We start from the raw sequence: 17,115 nt of genomic DNA on the forward strand, positions 1-17,115 counted from the left end.
TATGATTTCATGTCAAATTATTTTTACATACATGTATGTTCCAAAAAGATTGTAATAATGAAAACACAAAAACAGACAGCAAATATTCTAAACTGAACATAAGTGATCAACTCAAGAGTGGATGGGCTAATGCGACTGATGTGGCTTGCATGGCAACAGGTGCGGGAGCTGAACATGTACCGTGATGGAGACATCACCCCATGCAATCAGACGTTAACTGGCCTTAATCTCCAGCGCTGCTGGGATGAGTGTCTGCAGAAGAGCAACTACCAGACCAGGAGGAGGAATGTGGACATCTTCAACAGGTTGGGAGCTCCTTGGAACTCTTTGGGGGGTTTTTGTTTGTTTGCAGACCTCCCAACCATACTAAATTTGGAGGAAAGAATCTGAATTTTGACCATTTCCGGCTCTTGTTTTAACAGGAGTTTACAATTTTTTTTTTTTTTTTGATAATTTTGCTTCACCCTCCTATGGGAACTGCTCCTTCTTTCCTACTTTTGAGCCAAATCATCTCTATTTTTCAGTCAGAAAGGTTGCAAGGTCTGTGTTCCTGTTTTTACAGGGATGTTGTAGATATTAGGTGCTTCGTGTTGATGGACTGTCCTAAGAATGACCAATTTTGAAAAGAATCTTTACTTCGTGGGAAGGAAATTTTACCAGGATCATAGCCTTGTTTGGGATCGATAAGGTTGAAAAACAGTGTATTTCTTATGTTAGAAAAGCAATGATGCAGAGAGGTGTTAGCATCTCATTTCACCCTACTATACCCTTAGATATACATATAATATACAAACATTTTTGGTTGAATACATTGATTGGCCAGCATTACATGTATTTGCTCTGATCATGCATTACCTCTGATTGGAAAAGCAGATTGAGCAAAACTATAAAATTTGTTTCCTTGAAATTCCAGTGAGAACAGATGGAAGAAGAGAGGACTTGCCATCACGCCGACAAAGTTTGGAATTTCGTTCACTCTGGCTACTCTTAATCAGGTGAGAGAAGCTCTCATACAAGATGTTGTAACCTTCACCTTTGCCACTAACATTACAATAAATGTATGTCCTCCCCATTCTAATAGCACAGTATGAATTGTTCATGCAAGCCATGAGAAGTCTTTGGAACATACCGTAATTCTTATTTATATAATATTGACTGGCCTCGAGGGAGATACCAGAAAATATTGCCCACACTGAAAATTGAAAAATTGTTCATCAATGTATATGTGACCCGCTACAACAAAATGGTCCTAAAGTCGCGCATGGTCGAAGCCGTGAAAATCGAGTTTGAAGTTAGAGCATCAAAATTGGTCAAAACTTACGATTTTCTGAATTTGACATATTATTAGAGTCTGACATGTCTTCTGTCATCTGTCGAAATTTTGAAGCAAAATGATGAAAGGAAAGACCAGAAAAATAATGTTTTTCTGGGCCATGTTTTTTTGGCGTTTTAACAAAGCAGAAACTGGTTCGAACATTTGGATTGAGCGCCACACATAGGCTCCGCCCCTAACAACGACCAGAGTGATCTCATTGGTCAGTTTGCTGATTGCCGCTAACCGAAGCGTGAAGCTCGCACACTGCCCAGTCGACTGGTGCGTGCGGGCGGGTTGCGCTGTGCCTAGCCGCTTCTCCTGACATCCTGGTCACTGATTGGTCGGTGAGGAGACCGCCGACGCTGTGTTTGAATGAGCATTTCGGGGGTTGCTAGGGCTTACCTTCTATTGTCCGGAGGTGATTACTGACTTGCGTGTCTCTTGATTGTGATTGCGTCGCAAGGAGAACTTTTAGGGCGCTTTTCTCGAAACAGTGATTTCCCAGACGTCTTGGCATGCTCTCTTTTAAACATCGATATCTCCGCAGCCGATTATTTTTATAAGACATGTTATATATCAATTTAAAGCAGAAAGATAAGGGAATTGTGTCATGCAATTTTCGAATAATTGACCTCGCCCGACTTTAGGATCATTTTGTTGTAGCAGGTCACATAACATTCAACTCCAACTTCAAAGATACATATGTAGTTGTAACAGGCGAACGTCAAACATCTGAACGCTTTTACACTTTATTTTTGCTTCTGTTTCAATTTGGAGAGTTGTAATAACTGATGGTCACTGTGCAGTTATTGAGCACAAATGGACTAGTCATTGTTTGACGCGTAGTGCTGCTGGAAGTGGTCGACCTTGTATGAATTGATTTATCGGCGTTCTTCTGCGGTGCGTGTAATGGACACGCAGCGACGTCCTTGAATGTTTTCTCTTCGTGGTCGATCGGAATGTTTACATGTAAAGCAGTGAGGTGGGAAGAGAGATTCCACTCCTTCTCTTCCCACCTTCCTGTGTAAAGTGAATGGCAAAACCCGGAAGAAGCAAAATACCAACGAATATTGACTGCTGACCTTTTGACTCTACTAATACTGTACCAACTGCAATTGCCTCGCAAAACTATCTCGTATAGGTAATAATTATATAATATTGACTGGCCTTGAGAGAGATATCAGAATATATTGCCCAAACTGAAAGAATATTTGACGAGGGCAATATTCTTTCAGTGCGGGCAATATTTATGTGGTATCTCCCTCAAGGCCAGTCAATATCATAATTATTACCTATCCCCTAGGTAAATTATGAAAATATGTGAATACGGCTAGACACTATGATATAGATCAAGCCACAATTGACTACCTGTAGATCACCACCAACATGTCGAATAATTGAAAAATTGTTCATCAATGTATATCATTCAGCTCCAACTTCAAAGATACATAATTATGTAGTTGTAACAGGCGAACTTCAAACATCTGAATGCTTTTACACTTTATTTTTGCTTCTGTTTCAATTTGGAGAATTGTAATAACTGATGGTCACTGTGCAGTTATTGAGCACAAATGGACTTGTCATTGTTTGACGCGTAGTGCTGCTGGAAGTGGTCAACCTTGTATGAGTTGATTTATCAGCGTTTTTCTGCGGTGCGTGTAATCGACACGCAGCGACCTCCTTGAATGTTTTCTCTTCGTGGTCGATCGGAATGTTTACATGTAAAGCAGGGAGGTGGGAAGAGATATTCCACTCCTTCTCTTCCCACCTCACTGTTTTACAGTGCACTCCCGTTATAACAAACACGGTTATAACAAAATTCTGGTTATAACGAAGTAAAAATTTGGGCGGTAATGTCATCCACTGTATATATTTTTATTGTTTATTTGTTCGGTTATAACGAAATTCCAATATAACGAAAGAAAACTGCCGGTCCCGAGGATTTCGTTATAACGGGAGTCCACTGTATATTATGTAAAAACCCGGATGCTCGTGATATGCTCTAATGTCGCCTGCTGAACTCTACGACCCTGCAAAATATCAACTGTAATTGCCTCACAAAACTACCTCGTATAGGTAATAATTACTTATATTTCTGTTCAAGATGCTTTAGATAGGTAATAATAAGTGGACTGGCTACTTTTGGGGGGATATGACATTAATTTCCCTCCCTCGAATTGTCTTGTCCTCGTCTTCGACTGGGCAGTACAATTCTAGTTCAGGCAATAAATTTTGTATCCCCTCAAGGCCAGTCCATACTAAATTGATCTCTACCAATATGTTGCAATACCAGTCAGTGTAATATTACAGAGACAATGTAATATGACAGTGTGTGGTTGTAGTCTGTTGATGGTGTACTATGATTTACTTTACCAGGCTGGAGCCCTTGTTCACATCTACACCGATGGCTCAGTACTGGTCACCCATGGGGGCATTGAGATGGGCCAGGGCCTCCACACCAAGATCATCCAGGTGGCCTCCAGGACGCTTGGCATCCCGGAGGAGCGCATCCAGCTGACGGAGACCAACACCAGCAAGGTGCCAAACACCTCACCCACGGCGGCCAGCACGGGGTCAGACCTCAACGGCAAGGCGGTGGAGGTCAGTGTGTCTGATGGCAGAGTTCTGTGCTGTGTGTGATGTTATGGGTACTGCATGTGGTGTTATGGATACTGCATGTGGTGTTATGGATACTGCATGTGGTGTTATGGGTACTGTGTGTGGTGTTATGGGTACCGTTTCTGGTGTTATGGGTACTGTGTGTGGTGTTTAATGGGTATTGTGTGCAGTGTTATGGGTACTTGTGCCTGTGTATCGAATATAGCAACGCGGAAGTTGCATTGTGTTGAAGATGGATGTAAAAGTTGATGTGGTGTGAGTTTTTGTTTGATATTTATGTGGTATGTGCAGAGGTGCTTGCATTTTAATCCATTAGGCGTTGTCTTTTGCAGCTTCTTATGAATCTTTAGAGTAATTATAAACAGACAGCCAATACTTTATGCCTTCATATCCTTGCTTGTAATAAAACGTCTACTGTGTATTGTTTTCATATGAGTTTTTGAAAGCTGTTGTGACTACACTTCAGCAGAAGTATTCACATTTGCAGCTGAGGCGCACAATGCACAATCCATGTACACTCATGTTCATAGTCTTTCTTTCTTTTTTTTTGATAAAAAACTGTTTTACACACAAACTTTCCTGGGGCCCTAGCCATCTTGAGACAAGTTTGTAGAGCGTTGTGTTGTGGTTATTCAGAATTCGATCATCATTCTTTTATCTGTGAGGTGTCAATTGGAAAAAAGTGCCACATAGATTGATAAAAGTCCATTCCTGTCCTGAAGAATATCTGCTAGATGTTTTATAAGATCGTAAGACTATTTTCTGCGCCGTAACAATCACTTTGGTGGAGATGAATGAATCCTGTTCCTATTTCTTTGCTTCCGAAAATGTTGCTCAATTAACGTAAGCTTTGTTTCAAAGAAATGTTCCTTAGAAGTCTTTTGTCTGTAGGCTCCTTTATAGATTGATTTGACAATGTACACTATATGTGTTCTCTTCCCAGAATGCTTGCAAGACACTGTTGCAGCGGCTGGAGCCATTCATGCACGCCAACCCAAAGGGGAACTGGGATGAATGGGTAAGTCCTGAAAACACACTGGTTTCACATGGCATCTACAATTACATGATTGATTGTACTTCATATAGGTTGGCAATGAGTGAGATACGTGGGAATATTTGGACCAAGAAGGGCTGCATTTTAGGGGGTATCCAATGAAATCATTGATTCAAACATGATTATTACATCTGCACATTGAGTAATGCATCCCTCGGAGCTTTACTCATCCATATTATTTTATCACTTTAATAAGAAATGCAATGAGCCCGACCCTTTAACAAATGGAATGAGGAATAGTGCATTGCACCTGGGCCCCGTTTCATAAAACTTGTTATCAGTGACAAGTTGTGATAGTTGTTGTAAGCTACTGAAATTCTTGCATCTGATTTGCTGAGAGTAAATTTGTCATAGAAATGTGGCAGTTGTCACTGATAACAATTTTTATGAAATGGGACTCTGATGCCTAGGGGATTAGGGCAAGAACATCCTGGCCACTGATCAAATGAGACAGCTCTTTTAGTTTTTGTTTGTTTGTTTGTTTGTTCGTTTGTTTTTTACACCGATCAGATGCCATATCTCCAGAGAGTGCCACCTAGTATACTTTGCATCAATACCTTTTGTAGTTCTCTATGACTCTACTGCTGTTATGTTTTATGAGCATATTGACTTAGTGTGTTCTCTTTTAACATTAGGTGAATGCTGCATACATGGATAGGGTCAGCCTTTCCACCACAGGTTTCTACAAGTAAGTAATATGTGAAATGATACTGTAATAACAGAATTTTAGTTGAGTAATGATGAAAATGCAAAATATTAGCAAAAAACAAAAACAAAATGAAAAAATTGCTGCAATTACTGAAGTCTCAGAGCATACCTGACCGTGGTTGCTAAATAATTTTTTTTTTTTATAATCAACGTATCAGGCCATGGCAGTATCCATCAATTTACTGTGCTTGAGTGAATCGCATGCAGCTTGTTGGAAAATACAATTGCTAAGGCTCTGCCGATTAGTGCATAATGTTCTACCTACCCAGTACTTGAGTGGGGAGTGTGCTTCAGGAATGAAATTCGTAGCATGCATAAGATCAAAGTTATTGTACACATTTGATATCAAAATACTCTAAAACAATTCATTGTCGTGGCAAATTGCCTAAGTCAGACAAGTATCTTTGTCGACCCTTTTGTTGTATTGCAAGCAGATTCCAAGTGGTGGAAGTTGAACTTTGAGCCCTTGTGAGACTATGTTTTGACTTTTGATAATGGCATTCAGAATCCAAGAGATATGAATTCTTTTTCTCTCTGCTCTGCACCTCCTATAAAGGACGCCCGACCTGAATTACAGCTGGGCCACAAATCAGGGCAAGCTCTTCCACTACTTCAGCTACGGGGTCGGGGTGTCCGAGGTGGAGATCGACTGCCTGACGGGTGACCACCGGTGTCTGCGCACCGACATCGTGATGGACGTCGGCAACAGCATCAATCCGGCCATAGACATCGGCCAGGTGAGAGCTCGCCTTGACATCCCAGACGTTGTCAGATGTGCCAAAAGCTATGCTGAAATGACTTCCTTTTGTGTGTGTGTGTGTGTGTGTGTGTGTGTCATTGATGTCATTTTGTCGTTTGTCAATTCTCTCCAAGAAAGTTTGCCTTTGTATGGCTTTGAACCAAGTTTATTTAGTGAATCAACAAGTTTTGAGTAAATGAGCAATGGTATATGAAACATGTAAATTGTGGACTGTGAGTTATCCCAAAAGTTTCATTTATTTGAGTTAGAGGGATAATGTGCAGAACATATGTGTCGCATCCCTCTGCAGATTACAATTAGATTATGCTTGTGGAAATGCTAGCATTTCACTTGACCTGAGTATATTAATCTACAATTAGTAAAGGCCCGCGAGGCAAGTACGCAATGTGCACTGCACTTTACATTGTCGCACAATGGGATTCATGCGCTACTTCTTTTATTAAATAGCGTCACATCCAGTTTTGATGAATGAAAAATAAAATGAAATGGCAGTCTAACATTAGATCAAATAGATGATGAATAATAGACAAACATTGAATTGATCATTTCATTTTTAATAGTGAAATTCAGTGCGTATATTGAAAATCAGGTGGCAAAGTCTAAGATAAGTGATCGGAATATAAACCCCATCCTAAATGTCAAATCAGCTTTTCTTACTTACCAAAAGGTCCATGGGATCCCTCATTTCATGATTTTGCTGCAAACTCAAGCAAAGAGCCATATAACCCCTATTACACATCCAGTTAATTCTAGATCTAGTTAAAATCCAAACACAGTCATGAATATGAAGCACTCCATTTTGGAACACTAAAATACGTTTGCAGTCATGGAGTTTCAACATATTTACACTTGAAAGTGATGGTGAAAGTTAATTGTAGATGTAAACGTTACATCCAGCATGGAAATGGTAATGCTTGTGGATGCTTTGTTGTTGATGAATTTGCAATGAACTGATTCTGATACTTCGTCGCCGTAAGCCACAGTTTCTTGACTGTAAGTGGTCTCAGTCTCGTAACTGGTCTTAGTGCTACTCATTGTCAAAGATCTGGTCTTCCTTAGATGTAGAACTTGTGGTAGAAGTGGTTGTGGTCGTGCCTTCACAGTAGAGCTGTTGGGCGAGAATCCTGCCTGTTTCCCCTTTTCTTGTGTCGCTTGTGCGGCTACAGTGTTACAGTGCTACTCATTGTCAAAGATCTGGTCTTCCTTTCATAAGTAGATGTAGAACTAGTGGTAGAAGTGGTTGTGGTCATGCCTTCTCCGTAGAGTTTTTCTGCCAGGATCCCGTCCGTTTCCCTTTTTCTTGTGTCGCTTGTGCGGCTACAGTGTTTCAGGCTTTTTTCACTCTTGTGACCACTTACACTCATGATGTACTATCTACTGGAACCCTGCACTGTCCAATGCATTTATAGTTGTACAAATCGAGTGATTTGTATAGACTTGGCTGCATCCAGCAATACGAATTGTCAACTTGAGCTTGTTTCCAATGGTGTTAACTCCAAGTGGGCAGTTGAAATGCCAAGAAGAACCATCAGCGAGAGATTTGGGTTTGGGCCTTTGCCAGAGCCAGGGGCATTAGGGGTTTGATTTACTGACATAAATCTGGAATGCCATTATGGGGCATGAATTACTGTTCAGAATTGGTCTTCATCTTGATCCTCTCTGTTATCTTTTGGAAGACAGTCTTTATCATATACTTTGTACATAAGGCCAGTGTTGATGTCCGTCTCAATCTTGAAATTGTTATGTTTCATCCCAGGAATGTTTTGCCTTCAGTGGTTACCAAAATAGGTCATGGTGTGCAGGATGTTGCTATATCCAGTTTCTCATTAATTTCATGTCCGTTTTGCTGATTACAGGCTGACATTGTATGTTGAACGTGACCCTTTTTCCCCCCACATTCACCAATGGCCTTGAATGTGCAGTACGATTGAGGAAATTTCACCTCGTCTGTAATATCCAGGCCAGGCTCAACCAAATAATGATGCTGAACTCCGTTTTTTTTTTAAGTCTGCATAGTTCTTTTCTTGTACGGTAATTTGTTCCATCCTCCTTTTGGTTTCAGGCATAAAATTTGCTCAAAAACGCATCGAGATCAGACAGGTCGGTCAGACTTTCCAAATTTGTCCCCGAATACTTCGCGAATCCAAATGATTTTTCTTGTGCCAATTTTGAGGTCTTCTCGGTGTTGTTACTATCTGTCTTGTCCTCTAGGTCAGCGAGTTCCTCATCCATGGGGACATGAAACGACTTACTATTCGGCATTTTATGCGATTTAGGTTCAAGTCTGAACCAATTAACCCTTACAAATATCGAATTGAGAACAAATGTTTTTATTTCTGTGCATTTTATGCATATCACTTTTTTTGTGCTCAAAAAAGTTGAATGCCATGAGACATGCTTTGACCAATTACCATGTCTGAAATAATATGGCTATTTAACAAGTTCATTCATTCAATGATCGATCCTGTAGGAAAGGCAGAATTGCTATTGTACTATAGCATTTTTTTTTTTTTTAAATGGAAGTAGAAACTGGAAAGAAATGCTATGTTACTACTCTTAATTGTGCTATTTTTGTGTTGTCCCCCCTTTAATCCTAGATTGAGGGAGCCTACACCCAGGGTTATGGCCTGTCGTGCCTGGAAGACCACCGGTGGACCCCCAAGGGCTTCTTACTGACCAGGGGGCCTGGCTTCTACAAGATTCCTGGGTTTGGGGACATTCCCGCCGAGTTCAATGTTACCCTCCTCAAGAATGCTCCCAATCACAACACCATCTGTTCTTCCAAGGTGAGCCACGCTTTTATTCTTAGAAATATCAGTATAAGGTAATGATAAGCATCAATTACAAATGAGTACTATTGCTATACTCTGCTTTCTTTTCAAGTAACAGTTGGATTCCAATTTATCATGTAGATACATGTATGCCAAGATCATGACTCTTCAGAGGTAGTAATTTAGTTTGATCAATTTATTAGGATCGTCTACTGCACATTACCTTTTGTGAAAGTTCTCATAAGAGCATTTTCCATGGAGCAACTTCTAAAAAGAATTGATCTAGATGTATCTGCTGTTTATTGCCCCATGTGAGATGACACTGCAAACTATTTGGGACCCTGCACCACAAAACAAACAAAAAGTCGCCAGACATGGGATTTTTATTTAAGAGCATATTCTGAAAGAGCAGACTTCAAGCTTTAAAATGATGTATAACTCATATCAAATGGATTCTCCAAACCTATTGTAACACTCAATAGTTTAGAGGTAGCGTGGTAGAGTGTTAACAACAGCAGTTCAATGATAAAGCGTAACACATTTGGTTGAAGTCCACCAGCAGGTTTATTGAACACAAGATGCTTCGAACATGGAAACAAGTTCACAATATCCAGTCAAGTATAAGTGCGATATAACCCATATATAATATAAAGCCGTAACCCAACGGAGGGGGTGGCTAGGGTTTTAGCTTATCTGAGGTCCTCACCTGAAGAAGGTGGGAATCAAGACTGCCCCTCTTCTCTTGGTCACACTGTATAATACACTGTATCTATGTTTATGCTTATTAGTCTGGTTACTATAACTACAGACATGTTAATTAATAGCTGTACCAGTATATGTTACATGTGAACAATATACTGCTTTAATATAAAAGAGTGACTCACTTGGGGAGTAGAGATAGGGCTATACATGCTGTACCCTGTATTATATTCTTAATCCTAGTGCTATATTGTTAATCTAAACCCTATTCAGTCGGGTTCTATTCATTCTGTTGTGACACACAGTTTCTTACTGCTGGGCACACTGTTTATACATACAGTGTTACAACATATATCAAACTTACATACAAACCCCTTTACTGGTGTTATAAACCTTATCAACCATACATAAAACTACCTTACACTATCTAAATATTGGAAAGAAAGCACACACTCCAGAAAAGTGTGAACTGAGAAAAGAGGCTCTTAAGCACTGGGTCTATTCAAGCGTTTAATCTTCACCAAGCTGTGCTACCTGTGCGATGAATGGGCCAAAATAAAGGACGAAAGCCACGGGTTTAACCACAATGAAGGGATTATCGCATTAAGCTGAAATTGAGTACGTTCTATTAACACATTCTGTCCATGATAAATGCCAACTTTCAAGACAGTAGCATCATCCTTTCTAAAGTTATTAGAGTTGAAAGTGAAGAGTGTGCACAGGGTTTTTTAAGAAATGAAAGGGGGACTCTAAAGACACACCTAATCACAATATTCTAAAAAAAAGTGTTCGCGATAAACTGCTAAAAACACACTTTCCTGTTCATTTTATGATACCCAATTTTAGCATAATGTAGAAGAAAACTTGCTCTTTCAGAAAATATAAAAAAGTCAAGATTGACCAAATTGATCCTTTTCACCTATTTTCAGTCCTCACACAAAATCAGTGCATGTGACTTTTTGTTCGTTTTGTGATGCACGGTCACATTTTGTCACTTTTCTATACTGTGGTAGTATACAAGGCTGTGCTGCTGTGTTTGAAATAGCCAGCAGTATTGTACCAAAGGGTACCAGTACAGTACACTCCCGTAATCACAAACACAGTTATAATGAAATTCTGAATACAACGAAGTAAAAATTCAGGCCACAACATTATCCACTCTCTGTTTTTTATTCTTGATTTGTTCGGTTATAACGAAATTTCGATACAACAAAGAAAACTGCCGGTCCCGAGGACTTAATAATAACAAGAGTCCACTGTATTGACATTTGATTTGTCATTTTGCATCCGCCCCTCCTTCAACAGGCCGTCGGTGAGCCGCCCCTCTTTTTAGGAGCCTGTGTCTTCTTTGCCATCAAGGATGCCATAACATCGGCCAGGGCAGATGAGGGCGTTCATGGCCCTTTCACCCTCTACACACCGGCAGCATCCGAGAGGATCCGCCTGGCATGTGTAGACCAGTTCACGAGAAGGGTGAGCATCTTCATTTTCTGAACAATTGTGGACCCATTCAAGACGTGCATAGAAAATTGTGAAGATGTTTTTGCAGGTTTTAGAATTCACGCTAGCCAAAATGTAGCTCGAAATGCACGAAAATTTAATGTGTCACAAAAATTTGTGCGTTTACGGTACTCAGTGTCTGTCAGTGTTGCCATCAAAACCCAACAGGAAAATATCGTGACTTGTGTCACCAAGGAGCATTAATACTGTTTTCTTTTTTCTCTCTCCTTTTCCCCTTTCCCCTTTTGTTTCTCCACACAGTGCCCAGAACCAGAGCCTGGAACATACACCCCATTCTTCATTCGGCCATAGACAGCGCAGACAGGATATTGTGCCTTCTTGCACTCCATTTGATAATGAGATGTCGGTCATCCATGTAGAAGAATTTTGTTCCCACAAAAGATGTATTGCCCGTAGAGGCATTAAAAAAGAAGAAGAAATGAACACAAAAATGATGTAAATTCTGAAGAGTAATGCAGGGGGCTGAGCAATTGACCCCTCAGTGTACTGCATGTAAAGCTTTCATGTTTTAGGACCACAAGACAGATTGAGTTATATGTATTGGACTTGTAGATCATACAAAGGCCTGTTATAGATATACAGCCTGAACATCCACAGCTAATGATATCATATCAATTGTCTATTCGAAAACAGAAATCCAATATTCAGTGTACTTTGTGATGCTTTGGCTTATTTTTAGTCTGTAATCATGTGTCTCATGATTTTATCATGACATCTTTATGACAGTCAAAATGCGATTGCAACTTTGCTGCTGTAAAAAAATTACTCAGCAGTGTGGTAGTGTATGCCCATATTCAAGTTTGATTTGTTGTTGTTGTTTGGACCCTTTAGCGATAAAAAAACCCACTCCCATCCTCACATTCCTCAGAAATTGTTGTGATGTGAACTTCTTCAATCTATGGAGAGACTTTTCAAGTGAAAATGCTTAGAGAGTCAGTTTCACTTCCATTTTTTAACTGTTGAAGATGAGTCCCGAGAATACATGGGCAGGTGTCTATGAGAAATATGTGTTTTAGCAAAATCAGTCCGTCCTTAACGGGTTAAGAATTGTGCCAATAGAGCCTTTGAAGTGGAAAAGCGTTCCAACCTACTTGTTGACAAATGTTGTCATAATCTGTATAGTTTGAGTGGCAATACAATGTCATTGTTTTTTTTTTCTTTTAGAGCCCATTATCAAAGAAATTGTTTTCATTGTTTTCAATTTCCTTCATTTTACTTTAAGTATATCATTTATGTATATGTATGTTTTTGTAGAGCAACATAGAGCAATAATCCTTCCGAGTTAAGAACTATTGGTCGGTAATTACTGTTAGGAGGCCCCCTGGAAATTTGACCTATAGATTCTTGCCTTACTATCTGGTTATTGGGCCGTATGCTTAAAGAATGGCAATGCTGGTGCTAGCCCTTTGCTTGGATTTTAGTATGCTTACAAATGAGCATTGCTTAGAAATGAAGCAGTTGCTTTATTAAAAAACATACATGTAAAATGGACCTTTTGCTAGTTTTTGTCAGCAATTGCTTTCATACGTTTCTTCAAGCTCTGTCAAACCAGTTTGAGCTTGTGCTGAATGCAACATTTGCACATTAGCATGATGTGCATGTTCACCTTGAGAAAAGCCAAAGTTGTGGAGGGTAGAATAAACTGAGAATGTACATGTACTGACATGTACAGGAAACATTCAACGATAATAGAAAGTTGGAGTGATATATAGAATGATGCTTGTGGGAATGGTGATAATGGTATCGGTAATGACAACAATTATTACAACAAAGTAATGATTGTTATCTGAAATACATTGTACCATCATTACTCTATTACACTAGGATTGTCATCATAATTATCCTCATGGACACAATTACCGTCGACTACATAACACGCACAACGTCCATCTTCAACTATTTTGTTTCAACAAGGAGAACAGTGGTAGATCCAGGGGGAGCACACCGGGCGCAGCCCCCCCCCCCTTTATTTTTTTGTTAAAACAAAAGAATAAAAGAAAACAATGGGGGAGGGGTGCATGCACCCCTCTTTAATTTTGTAAAGGCGCCCCCTCTTTACGGGATTCCTGGATCCGCCCCTGGAAAATGCTCAGTGGTTAGGACACCTATGGTTAGGATTTACCTATGTGAGTGTGAAATTATACGGGGAGGATGTCTGATACTGGTGGAGAGCATGGAGACCACATTGTACTCCATTCCACTCCACTTGACTTCTGACGACCAGGCAACAGTGAGGGAAGTTATAGGGTTTCACCAAGTCCACTGTACATGTATGTGTATGTGGTTTGTGTGCTTGCATGTGTGTTGTTTGTGTGTTGTAATTTGATATGATAATGTTTTTGTGAGTGTGTTGACCTACATGTATAAGGCTATGTAAGTGTTTATCTTGTTTGAAGATTTTTACTGCCATGTGAGGAAGATGCTTCCTGCACACGTGTACTGTACCTTTTGTTATTACCTCATACGAAACCCACCTTTGTTCTACAATGAACAGTGTTCACACAAGCGTGATATCGCTTTTGTTGAAACCACAAGCAATTTGCCTATGGATTTTTAAGCAATTGCTTGAGCTTGACATTTTGCTTGACAAGCTTGTGCTCTTATTTGAAGATATTGCTTGCAAGCCATTGCTACTTTTTTATGCATACTGCCCGTTAGCAGCATACCGCAACAGGGTATGCGAAGTGTGAGCCAACTCAGCTGGTTCATTCCGGTGGCTGTATATAAAGAATAATAGACAATTTTTGTTTTATTTGTTATGTGTGTGTTTCATTTTATTGTGATGTTGTAAGGCACAGCTTCATGATGTTGCTGCTGTTTCTACGCAAGAAGATGACGTTTAACATTATACACTGTGGTACTAGGAGGATTCGTAAAGGTAGCTGCCGAAACTGGTGACGACTATTATTTGGAAAATGCTGTTTTTTGTCATGAACAAAAATAGAATGGGTTCACAGAAGCTGGTTGAGGTGGTCCATATTCAAATCTTGTTGCTAAGGCAACAATACTGCACAAAAGATGCTCTGTCGTCATAGAAACAAAAGGGAGATGTCTTCAGCACCCAAATCAAAGGAAATTATATGTTACAGGTAAATATGTGGACTTTATGCCCCTATTTTGGACGTTGACATGTCTTCAACTTGTGTGTGTTTTTGAAATAATCCATTTGTATCATTAAGGTAGCGTGCTGCAGGAAGATGTATTATATATGCATGATGTTTAGAAATTGCAGTGCTGAGCATGCACATATTTTTGTATTTTAAGTGGCACAGTATGTTTGCATGATATATCATACAGCACAATTAGCATGAATAACAAATGTTTTATTTTTATATGCACACTAGTAATTGTGTGAAAGAAAACTCATCCCCTGTTGTCAGATTTATTGTACAATATGCTATGCCATTATTAATGTGAATTATATAACCTGGGCATTAAACTCTGAATCATGAATTATGATATTCCTTTGCATGTACATACTGCAGTGACATTCAAAGCGGTAAAGTGGCCCCCACTTGAACGAGAGAGGATGGGGAGGCGAGCCTCTCTCCCATTCCTGCTGAAGCGGGTGCCCAGCTTTGTGGCTGGTGCTGACCCATGCAAATCACCCCACATGGAACTAAGTACACACTTTGCATTAAGTCACAATGCCTGTGAACTTTCAATACTATGTACAAAAAAAAGTCAGCACTCTCATAACGTGATCATGTTTTCATTGCACTGCTCTTGTGCGAGTTGAAACGGAGTGCTCGGTGTTACTGCAGGCATGATGCAGCCCTAATATTGTGTGTTGTCTCACAAACTTGTACATGCTCCTACCAGACGGCAAATACTTTGATTATGCAATTGGCAAAATTTATATAATGTTGATTTGAAAATGACCATTCTGGTAAGGAGATAAACCCCTGTGATTTTTCTCCGATATTGGTATCATATTTAGAAATTGATATGGGACATTTGAAGCTATTTTTTCAGCTTAGATATGTCCCGAGTAAGACGGTTTTGGTTCTGATTAAGAGGTGAAAATTGAATATGAAGAGTTTGTTGCATTGAATTTTGTTGTAAATTGTACTTTTGCAGTGTTTCGGCCGCTAAAGCGGCTCTCGATTATCGGGTGAGCGCCGCATTGATTATTTATAGTGGGTATTGCTCCTGTGAATTGGTCCTGTGAAAAGAAATAATACATGCTAATCACGTTCACTAATTAAGTTAACAATGTCTTCCTGTATGTAGCGAAAAGATCGGCTTTGGTCTGCATTTTTGCCTTTCCCACGTCATGGTCAGGCTTAATATTTGACACACAATGAAGATTGCAACATGCCATAGTTGCAGTCACCATGGTAACAACAAGGCCATAGCCAATCAGTTTTGTTTGTTGTTTGTTTGTTTGTTTGTTTGTTTGTTTTTTAGTGTTTCAGGTGCCATGTAGCAATTGTCCTAACTTGTGATAGAGACTCGCGGAGATTATGCAATCTCCGAGAGTCTCCAGTACAAGTTTGAATGCTAGAGAGAGAGAAAAAAAAAAATAAAAGTTGAAAAATAAATACTACTTGCTTCAAAATAAGAGAAAATAATCATAGTGTGTAGTGGGAAAGGTGTAATGCAGTATAAAACCATTCAGTAAACATTTTATTTTCATGGTGACATTTTTGATGATGGGATCCTTGAATTGATAGTGACAGTATAGTGATAGTTGATAGTGACAGACTGCAATTTTTTTTTTTTTTTAAATGCTGGCGTGTGATTTCATCACCATTCAACTCAGTGAGATTGACAATATATGAATAATAAGCTTCTTCATAAATGAGTGATCCATTATAATGTTGGACATATGATCAGACCTTGAGTTGGTCTTGTAACTTGGTAGACATTTATATCTTATAATGCCCACATTCTTTAATACTGGTTTTAACCAGCATCTGACAGCATAGAGTTATAGCAGTACAGACTTAACACTGGTAGTCAGTAGGCCTAAATAGATTGTATGAATTTAGGTGATTGACTTGAAAATGAGCGAGTTACACAAGCCCACACCATATTAAGGAATTCTCATGTAATGGCATTAGTAGTGTACCTCTTTAAAAAAATGCACTGTTTTTCCTTGATGCTTGTATATGACCTGACTTTGGATTTAACATCTTAAAAAGTAAATGATACGCTATTATATGTGTCTTTAGAAACATCATTAAAATGAATGATACAATGTATGCAGACTGTACTTTGGATGCTTGAAGGTCATCCATGAAGAGTGAGCATTGATTTCCTGGAGCAAGAAGTATTTTCAGATAAATATGTAACAGAAAACACTTCATATTTTTTCAGAGCATACTGTAATTCTTGTACTTAACATAATTTGGAAATTTTTTAATATTTTGTGACTTTGCACTTTCATCTTGCAATAATCATATTGTCAGAGACTCCAACTCTCCCGTTTTCGACGGGAGATCTCCCGCCGAAAACCCATTTTTGCAAAATCTCCCATTCTCCCGTTTGAGATTTAATTTCTCCCGCCCTGGCTCTTTGTCTCCCGTTGGAAAGGATTTCTTACATATTTCTATCGTATGTTGAAAAAATAAGCCTCAGATAGCACCAGAGAGTATCTAGAACCCTGGGAATTTCGCGCTTCGCACATATCAACTTTGAGTCTCCCGTTTGCTAGGGGTTTCAG

At 39.4% G+C, this 17,115-nt stretch overlaps 1 protein-coding gene across 1 annotated transcript in view; it reads left to right on the forward strand.

Moving 5' to 3' along the window:
- LOC139737916 (xanthine dehydrogenase/oxidase-like) overlaps positions 1–11,817 on the forward strand; it is a 63,525-nt gene extending 51,708 nt beyond the window's left edge. Inside the window, exons 24-32 of the mRNA XM_071648583.1 lie at positions 160–305; positions 914–995; positions 3,692–3,916; positions 4,878–4,952; positions 5,624–5,676; positions 6,253–6,433; positions 9,054–9,242; positions 11,232–11,399; positions 11,688–11,817. Coding sequence (XP_071504684.1) covers positions 160–305; positions 914–995; positions 3,692–3,916; positions 4,878–4,952; positions 5,624–5,676; positions 6,253–6,433; positions 9,054–9,242; positions 11,232–11,399; positions 11,688–11,738 — 1,170 coding nt within the window. The 3' untranslated portion in view covers positions 11,739–11,817. The remainder of the gene's footprint in view (positions 1–159; positions 306–913; positions 996–3,691; positions 3,917–4,877; positions 4,953–5,623; positions 5,677–6,252; positions 6,434–9,053; positions 9,243–11,231; positions 11,400–11,687) is intronic.
- The last annotated feature ends 5,298 nt before the right edge of the window (positions 11,818–17,115 follow it).

Source organism: Diadema antillarum, unplaced genomic scaffold (assembly GCF_040938485.1).
Source record: "Diadema antillarum isolate AM-2024a unplaced genomic scaffold, OU_Dant_1.0 seq00000715_RagTag, whole genome shotgun sequence".
NCBI classification, from domain to species: domain Eukaryota; kingdom Metazoa; phylum Echinodermata; class Echinoidea; order Diadematoida; family Diadematidae; genus Diadema; species Diadema antillarum.